Raw genomic sequence first — 9,778 nt, forward strand, 5'->3', positions numbered from 1 at the left:
GGGCAGACCAACAAAGGCGGAAGAGCTTGGAAAACTGAGAGGGAGAACGGATAGCCTAGGGTCGGTCTTAGATTACTTTCAGAAAAGGAAAAGAGAAGAGGAGGAAGCGAAGGCGAGAGCAGAGGAAGAGATCCTAGGAAGGTTCAAAGAAACAAGGAGGGTCTATAGATCACCGCCAGCGAAGATCAAAAAAGGAGAAGAAGGGGAAGGAAATATGGAGGCAGAAGAGATGTTTAAGGAGATCTTAAGGAAAATGGAAGAACAAGAGAAGGAAAGGAAAAAAGACAAAGAGGAAATAAAGAATGAAATCAAGGGACTGAAGGATGAGATGTTGAGAAGGGAGGAAAGATGGAAGAAACAGAGAGAAGCGCTGGAGGAGAGAGTAAAGAAGCTAGAGGAGAAGGTGGAGGAAAGAGATAAAAGATGGAAGGAGAAAATGGGAGAGAGGAAGGAGGAGAGAGAAGGGGAGTCAGGAAACGAAAATGAGGGAGTGGTGGAGAGGATGAGAGAGATAGAGAGAAAGTTGGAGAAGAAGGAGAAGGAGGAGAGAAGAAGAAATGTAGTGATAAGGGGGTTAGAAGTGAAGGAGGGAGGGAGAAGACAAGAGGTGGAAAAGCTACTGGAGGGAATGAAAGCCAAAGTAAAGGTATAGAGGTGAGGAAAATAGGGGGGGATAGGGAAAAAGGAAGGGAAATGGTGCTGTTGAAGTTGGAAAATGAGGAGCAAAAATGGGAGATAATGGAAAAAAAGAGGAGTTTGGTGGGACGTAGGGAGAGAATCACGGAGGACTTGTCTTGGGAAGAAAGAAGGACGGATTGGATATTGAGAGAGATAGTGAGAAGAGAGGGGTGGAAGGGAAGGAGGGCGTGGATTAAGGCAGGTAGAATAAGATTGGAAAATGTATGGTGGAGATGGGACGTAGAAGAGGGGGTATTAAAGGATGAAAGGGGAAGGGTAAGAAGGGAGAGCGGAGGAGGAAAAGAAGAGGAGGGAGGCAGATTAGGAGGGGGAGGAGTAGGAATGGAGACGGGGGAATAGGAGGAGGAGAAGCTGGAGGGGTGGAAGTCGGGAGGGGAAAGGCGGAGGTGGGAAGAGAGGGAGAGGGGGGAAATAAAGCAGAATGGAGAATCGTGTTCTGGAATGTAGCAGGTCTGGAAAATAAAGATAAGGAGTTCTGGGAAGGGCTGAAGAAACAGGACGTCCTAGTCATGGTAGAGACGTGGATAGGGGAAAAGGGCTGGGAAAGAATAAGGGGAAGGCTGCCAAAAGGGTATGAATGGGGAGTGCAATTGGCAAGGAAAAGGAATAAAAAAGGGAGAGCGATAGGAGGGATGATAATGGGTATAAGAAAGGAGTTAAAAAAGAAGGGAACGGAAATAGAAATAGACAGGGAGGGGCTGATAGAAGAAAAGGTTAGGATAGGTAATGAGAACTGGAGTATCGTTGGGGTCTACGCAAAGAAAGAGGAGATGGAAGAAATACTACAGGAGCTGGGACTGATAATGGAGAAGAAGGAAGAAGGAAGGTTTACGATAATTGGAGGAGACTTCAATGCAAGGACCGGCCAAGAAGGCGGAGGGATAGAAGAGGAGGAGGGGGCAGGACAGCGCGGAGGGGGAAGAAGATCAAAGGATAAAAAGATAGACAGAGAGGGAAGGCGGCTGATAAATAGCATAGAAGAGAGAGGATGGGAAATCTTCAATGGAAATGTGAGAGGAGATGAGGAGGGGGAGTTTACTTTCACGGGGGGAAGAGGAGACACGGTGATCGACTATGTGATAGGAGAAGGAGAAGTAAGAGAGAAGGTAGAGAGTATGACAGTGGGGGACAAAGTGGACTCGGATCATCACCCCTTGGAAATAGCCTTAAGGAGGGGGAAAGAGGGAGATGGGAGAAGGAGGGGGAAGAAGGGAAACAGGGGGATATGGAACGAGGAAGGAGCAAAGAGGTTCATGGAAAGAATAGGAGCGATGGAGGAAAAGGTGGATGATGTGAACAAGGAATGGGAAGAAATGGAGGCAAGAATAAAGGAGGCAATAAAAGGGGTGGAGGAGGAGATGGGAGGAAAGAGGGGGAAGGTAGGATGGTGGGATGAAGAATGTAGAGAGGCGAAGAAAGAGGCAAGAAAAAAATTAAGGACGTGGAGGAAAGGAAGAGGGGAGGGTAGCGCGTACAAAGAAAAGAGGGAGTTTAGGGAGATGTGTAAGAGGAAGAAGGAAGAAGAGAATCAGAGATGGGAGAGAAAGGCGGAGGGAGCAAGGAGGGAGGCGGAAGTATGGGAGATAGTAAATAAGGAGAGGAAAAAGAGGAGGGGGATTGAGGAAGGAATAGAAGAAGAGAAATGGAAAGAGCATTTTATGAAACTTCTGGGAGGAGTGGAAGGGAAGGTGAGGATGGGGAAAGAAGGAAATAGGGAGGAAAAGGAGGGAGAAGAGGAAAAGGAGATTAGTCTAGAAGAAATGAGGAGAGCGGTAAAGAGGTTAAAGGACGGAAAAGCTATGGGAAGGGATGGGTTACCAGGCGAGGTCTGGAAGCGAGGGGGGAAGGAGCTGGAGAGTTGGGCATGGAAATATATTAATAGGGTATGGAAGGGAGGGGGATGGCCGGAAAACTGGAAAGAGGGAATAATTGCGCCAATTTTAAAGAAAGGAGAAGGAAAAAGAGCGGAGGAGTATAGAGGTGTGACAATAATGCCGTCGTTATACAAGGTGTATACGGCTATTCTGGCGGAGAGGTTAAGAGAGGAGACAGAGGAGAAGGGAATAGTACCACAGAACCAGACAGGTTTCAGAAGGGGGATGGGAACAATAGATAACATTTATGTGTTGAACTACTTGGTGAACAGAAGGTTAGAAAAGAAGGGGGGGAAACTGATAGTGTGTTTCGTGGACCTTAAGGCGGCGTTTGATTCGGTAGATAGAGGAGTTCTAATAAAAGCAATGAGAGAAAGGGGAGTAAGAGAAGGGCTGGTGAGGAGAACGGAGGAGTTGTTAAGCGAGACGAAAAGTAGGGTAAGGGTAGGAGACGGAATGGAAGAAGAGTTTTGGACGGGAAGAGGAGTAAGGCAAGGGTGCCCATTGAGTCCATTGTTGTTTAACGTGTTACTGGCGGATATGGAACAGGAAATGGGTAAGGTTAAATGGGGAGGAGTGGTGTTAGGAGGTAGGAGGGTTTATACTTTGGCGTACGCGGATGATATAGTACTTTTGGCGGAGGACGAGGACCAAATGAGGAGCATGTTGGAAAGAATGGAAGGTTATCTAAGTAGGAAGAGATTGGAACTGAATGTGGGGAAAACAAAGATAATGAGATTTAGGAAAGGAGGAGGGAGGGACAGTAAGAGAAGATGGAGGTGGGAAGGAAAAGAATTAGGAGAGGTGAAGGAATTTCGATATTTAGGGTACATGTTCCAAAGGAATGGAGGACAAGAAGCGCAGGTAAGGGAAAGGATCAAGAAGGCGGCGGCAGTGATGGGGAAGATATGGGGGATAGGGAAGAGGAGATTTGGGAGAGACTGGGGAAAAAGATTGTGGCTATTTGATAGGCTGGTGTGGACAGTAATGGGATATGGAGCGGAAATATGGGGATGGAAAGAAAGGGAAGGAATGGAAAGATTGGAAGAAAGGTATATCAGATGGGTATTGGGAGTGGATGGGAGAACGCCATGGTATCTCGTTAGGGAGGAGACACAAAGGGATAAGCTGAGAGGGAGGGCAGGGATGAGAGCTTGGAGATTCGAGAGAAAACTAGAGGAGGGTAGAGGAAGTGAATTGGCAAGGCTATGTTGGGAGGAGGTGAAGGGGAAGGAGAAAGAAGGGAAAGCAAGATCAAACTGGGAGAGAGAAAGAGGAAAGTTTTTTGAAGACAGAGGTGTGGAATTGAAGGAACTGGAAAGATTGAGACAAGACGAAGAAGAATGGTTCCACAAACTGTTCGGAGGGGACAAGGAAGTACATAGAAGAGAGAGATGGGTAAGAATCGAGGGAGCGGAGTATAACAGATGGTACAAGATGGTAAAAGGAGACGGTATTCCGGGGTATTTGAAGAAAGGATGGGGAGAGAGCAGATGGAACAGGGTGGCGAGATATAGATTAGGAAATGAGATGAGAGAGAGCAAATATTGGGAAACGGAAGAGAAAAAGAAATGTAGGTTGTGTGAGTACAGGGAGGAATCATGGGAGCATGTGTGGGAGGAATGTAGGAGATGGGAATCAGGAGATGGAAGCTGGCAGGAAGCGGTGGGATGGGTGTTAGATGAGGACGGAGGAGGTGAGGAATGGATGATGGAACTAGAGGGGGAAAGAAGGAGAGGAAAAGGGGGGTTGGAGGAGATAGAAGAAGGAACGAAGTGAGGGAGAGGGGGAGTAGGGGAGAGAGTGAGGAGGAAAGAGGAAGAAAGAGGAGGTGATGAAATTAATTGCAGATTACCCAGGACTAATTAGGATGGAGGAAGAAGGAAGAATAATAGCGGAGGCGATGGAAAGGATTATGGAGAAGAAACTAAAGAAGGTGGAGAAGAAAAAGAGAGAAGTGGAGAGAAGGAAGGAGGAGAGAATAGAGGAGCTAGAGGAGAAGGTAAGGAAGATGGTGAAGGAGAAGAAAGAGAAGGAGAAAAAGAAGGAGGGGAGGATAGAGGAGCTTGAGGAGAAAGTAAGGAGAATGGAGAGGAAGATAGAAAGAATGGAGCAAAATGGAGGTAAAAGGAAGAGGGAAGACAACGAGGAGGGAGTGGGGGTAAGGAAGAAATGGTGGGCGGGGGTGGGTGAGAGCAGTGAAGAGGAGCAAAGGAAAAGAAATGTTATAATAAGGGCGGAGAAGGAGGTATGGGGGGACAAGGGCTCGAACTGGGAGAAGGTGAAGGAGGTGTTTGCGGAAGGACTAAGGATAAGGGTTACGGTGAGAGATGTGTGTATAGTGGGTCAAAGAGGAGCATGGATAACGCTTCTGGTGAAGCTGAAGGATGAAGAGGAGAAATGGCGGGTGATAGAGGCGAGGAGAAAGGCTGGAAACAGATTAGGAGTGAAGATAGACGAAGATAAGTCGGTGGAAAGAAGAGATAAGGAGAGAGAGGAGAGAGAGGAGAAAATGGAAGGCAGGCTAAGGAAGAGATCGGGGAGATCAGATGAAGAGGAAATTTCCAAGGATTTGGAAAAGAAATTGCTGATGGAGTCGGACGAGGAGAAGGAGGCGGGAGGGAAGAAGGATTGGAGCAAATGAGGATGGGACGAACGGGAGGAAGGCCATGGAGGGGTACCGACGCAAGAGAGGAAGAGAAAGAAGACAAAGAAGATTATTTTTAGTTGTTTTTTTTATTTGTTTTTTTATTTTTTTTTATTTTTTTATTTTTTTATTTGTTTATGTTTAAGTCTTCGAGTTCGCTTGTAGAGGTTTGGGTACGTTCCTCGTAAAAACAAAACGCCTTGTAAACCCCATGGGGATATGCAATAAATATTCATACATACAAAGACATGAAAATTGAAGCTTATTTTATGAATATTCATATGCGCTTTACAGAAATTCGATAGGTTGTCTAATTCGAAAATTATTTGAAAAAGAAACAATGAAAGTGTCACTTTTGGGTTATTATGAAAACTTTAAGTAGCTACCATTCTTAAACTAATCAACCGATTTGGTTCATCTTGGAACTTAACCTTGAAAATCGACCAAAAAATAAGTATGTTAAGTTTCATTACGATCCGTTGAGAACTGTGGGCGCTATCGTAGAGACAAGGCGCGTTATATTGTATATATAGATTATATGCGCGTATTAAATTTATCGCTAATAAACATTTTTTGCTAAAAAAAGTGGATTATTGGTAAAAAATAAAGCATTTTCAATCTCAAAAAATGAATAAAAAATGACCAATTTACTTTTATAACTGATAACTTAGCAATAAATCACCGTAAGGGGACTTCATAGGGGCTTAAATTAAAGAGGAAGAAATAATCTTGACTATTCTCAAAGAAAAATTCATTTAAAAAATTTTCTTTTGCCCATGAACTTTTTCAAAGTGAACAAAAAATTTTTAAAATTTTTTTTCCTGCTGATTTTTATGTGATTAATCAGTAACGGTCATTTAAAAAAATTATTGAATGCAAAAATTTGAAACTATTAGAGAGTTTCAGCTTCAAATCCTTTTTATATTCATATTTTTACGACCATTTTTCGCTAAGATGCAGCTTGTTGAAAATTATTGCAAAATTTTAGAAAATTTTTCAATTCTTTAATTAATAAGTTTAGAGTATATAATTCTAAAAAAATCTTATAGTGATATTTTTACCCAGTGGACAGTCATGCCCAAAAATCGACGACTTTTCGAAGACCACACATCAGCAGTCGTGCAAATATATTTTGCTTTGCCGATCATTGTCTTCAACGATAACATATTATTATTAAATGTTTCCGTTATTCGGCGCTCCACTGTACGAGCAGATAAATGCTTAAGAGGTATCCTTCCTTTCCGAATTTGCATCTCTATAACCAATGATAATGTGATAAGATTTTTAAGTTATACATGATAAAAATTTTTTTTGATAAGTCTAATCTATATATATAAAGGAAGATGTCCTGACTGACTGACTGACTCACTCACTCACTCACTGACTCATCAACGCCCAGCCCAAACCCCTGAATCGAATTTTTACCAAAAGTATATGAAATAGGGGTAGAATTTTCCGGGGAGTGCCACTATGTGTATAGTTTTTCGTTACCGATTTCCTGGAAACCGGTTTTTCTAATTTTTCTAATTTTTCGGGAAATAATTCGCCGAATCTCAAAGAATTATAGATCAAACAGGGGTAGAATTTTCCGGGGAGTGTCACTATGTGTATAGTTTTTTGTTACCGATTTTCTGGAAACCAGTTTTTCTAATTTTTCTAATTTTTCGGGAAATAATTCACCGAATTTCAAAGAATTATAGATCAAACAGGGGTAGCATTTTCCGGGGAGTGTCATTTTCCGGGGACCTAAGTCGTCTACAGACGATTCCGAGTCTCGACATCGAACTCGCGAAACTCATGTTCGACCGTTAGACGCCGTGCCGTCGTAAGCGGTGAGATCCCGACGACGGGCAGAGGCGCCGTACGGCAAACCGGGCTCGTGCGACGACCGGCCCGCGAGGACCGGCCGCCTAGTAGTGTGTCACATTGTTTTGAGCTTTTCGACTCACGAGACTCCTAGAGATATCATTGCCACCTTTGACTAGAGAGGATACGGCCTTAGAGGCGTTCAGGCATAATCCCACGGATGGTAGCTTCGCACCACCGGCCGCTCGACCGAGTGCGTGAACCAAATGTCTATATATATAAAAATGAATGTATGTATGTATGTCCTTTATACGCTCTTAAACTATTCGACCGAATTTTTACCAAAAGTATATGAAATAGGGGTAGAATTTCCCGGGGAGTGTCATTGTGTGTATAGTTTTTGTTACCGATTTTCTGGAAACCGGTTTTTTTAATTTTTCTAATTTTTCGAGAAATAATTGACCGAATTTTAAAGAATTGTATATAAAACAGGGTAGAATTACCCGGGGAGTGCCATAAAGTGTATAATTTTTCGTTACCGATCTTTTTGGAAACTGGTATCAGAAGTTTTTCGAATTTTTCGGGAATTTCCGGGGAGTGCCATAAAGTGTATAATTTTTCGTTACCGATCTTTTGGAAACCGGTATCAAAAGTTTTTCAAATTTTTCGGGAAATAATTGATCAAATTTTAAAGAATTGTATATAAAACAGGGGTAGAATTTCAAGGGGAGTGCTATAAACTGTATAGTTTTTTGTTACCAATCTTTTTGGGAACCGGTATCTTTTGGAAATCGGTTACGAAATTTTTTCCAATTTTTTAGGGAATAATTGAGTGAATCTCAAAGAATTGTATACGACGGAATTGAACTTTAGAGAGAAGGAGAGAGAGGGAGAGAGAGGGAGGGAGAGGGAGGGAAAGGGAGGGAGAGGGAAGGAGAGGGAGGGGGAGAGGGAGGAGAGAGGGAGGAGAGGAGAGAGAGGAGAGAGAGGAGAGAGAGAGAGAGAGAGAGAGAGAGAGAGAGAGAGAGAGATAGATAGATAGATAGATTTATTATGCCCAAGCAAGCTAAAAGGCAAAAAGTAATATAGCAGTTACAATAATATGGTAATTACATATTATAGCAGTTATAACAATATAGCAGTTACAAGATGTTAAAGACAGAAGTCGATGTGAGTTTGATAGAAGTACAGTACTGTAATTACAAAGCATAATACAAAGATACACATGATGTAAACAAGAGCGAAATATTAAAGACAGAAGTTGATGTGAGTTTGATAGAAATACAGTACTGTAATTACAAAGCATGTGCATGCTCTCTCTCATAAGGCGAGCACCAATGATCCAGCATACAAACAATTAATAGGATGTTGAGTACGACGTAATAAAATATAACTAAATTCATAATATATACACTATAAAATTAAGAAACTAACGCAACTTAATAAGTATAATGAAAATAGAATATGATAAGAAGCAAGTAATACTAAGCAAACTAAACAGTGTATATAAAACTAAGAACCAAGGCGCATCGCAATCTACAAACTTATAACAAGGTAAGAAAGCACTAGAAGCCCTATATCAAAAACTGAGAAGAAAAACTGAGAAGAAAACGAAAAAAAGAGAGAGGGAGAGAGAGGGAGAGAGAGGGAGAGAGAGGGAGAGAGAGCGAGAGAGAGGGAGAGAGAGAGGGAGAGAGAAGGAGAGAGAGGGAGAGAGAGGGAGAGAGAGAGAGAGAGAGAGTATTTGCGTGTCTTATTATATATGTCCTCCGGGGCGAAGCCCGGGTAACCAGCTAGTTATATATATATACCATCAAATATTTTACGAAATGCTGGAGATTCTACAGTATTGAAAGGTGCTAATGTTTGTAAAATATAATTAACTACATTATCTTTAAACAGTGGCTGAGAAAAAGTACAATAACTTTTGATTGAGTCTTTTTCATTATTTGTTTTTTTTTGTCCGACATACTCTTCATATTCTTTTCTTTTATTTGAATGAACCGCCTACAAAATAAATAAAATTAATCTTTAGGATGAAAATCTTATAATCAAAAATTTTTTTGGATTTATAAAATTATTAAATATTTATTTTATGAATAAAAATTGATTTGATTTGAGCATTTGAATAGAATAAAAATAATATAAGAGAACCTTATAGATTGTGAAAAATAATTTTAGAAAATAATTGTAGTATATGCATTCAACGTAATATTAAATTAAAACCAAAATTGCTGGGAATTATAATTAAGATTTACTTAAAATTAATCAAAAAATTTATTTTTAATTAGATTTTAAACCATCTTCTAATTGAAGTTTTTCAATTAGAAATTTGAATTTGAATGGACAATTGATATTATTGTAATCAGCAATTTAATTTTTTAAGATAAACTAATAATATTTAATTGATGAATTGTAATATTTGAATGATTAATTTTATTAAAGGAATAAACTTGAAAACTTTAGAATAATTTCATGTTAAAAAATTAATTTAATTAATGTGATGATAAAAATAAATTATCAAAAGTAGTATTTTAAATATGTTAGTCAATATAGCTTGATTTTTCTTCTAATCAAATTTATTTTAACAAATTGATCGAAATAATAGTCATCAAATAATTAATACAAAGTACATTTTACAAAAAACGAAATAAATACGCTCGATGAAGCAAACATCTAAACAAATAACAATGGCCAAATTTCGAGCAAAATAGGTGTTAACATTTATATATTCAAAATACAATAGTACAAT

At 40.5% G+C, this 9,778-nt stretch overlaps 1 protein-coding gene across 2 annotated transcripts in view; it reads left to right on the forward strand.

The window, feature by feature from the left end:
- The window catches only part of LOC139783743 (uncharacterized), an 18,191-nt gene extending 12,903 nt beyond the window's left edge, over positions 1-5,288 (forward strand). For both annotated transcript variants that reach the window (XM_071722890.1, XM_071722891.1), the window contains exon 3: positions 1-5,288. This exon is cut by the window's left edge and continues 554 nt beyond it. In XM_071722890.1, the coding sequence (XP_071578991.1) occupies positions 1,209-4,352 (3,144 nt within the window). In that variant the 5' untranslated portion in view covers positions 1-1,208 and the 3' untranslated portion in view covers positions 4,353-5,288.
- The last annotated feature ends 4,490 nt before the right edge of the window (positions 5,289-9,778 follow it).

Source organism: Temnothorax nylanderi, unplaced genomic scaffold, assembly GCF_030848795.1.
Source record: "Temnothorax nylanderi isolate EJ_2023f unplaced genomic scaffold, tnyl_v1.0 TNYL_tig0537_pilon, whole genome shotgun sequence".
Classification (NCBI taxonomy): domain Eukaryota; kingdom Metazoa; phylum Arthropoda; class Insecta; order Hymenoptera; family Formicidae; genus Temnothorax; species Temnothorax nylanderi.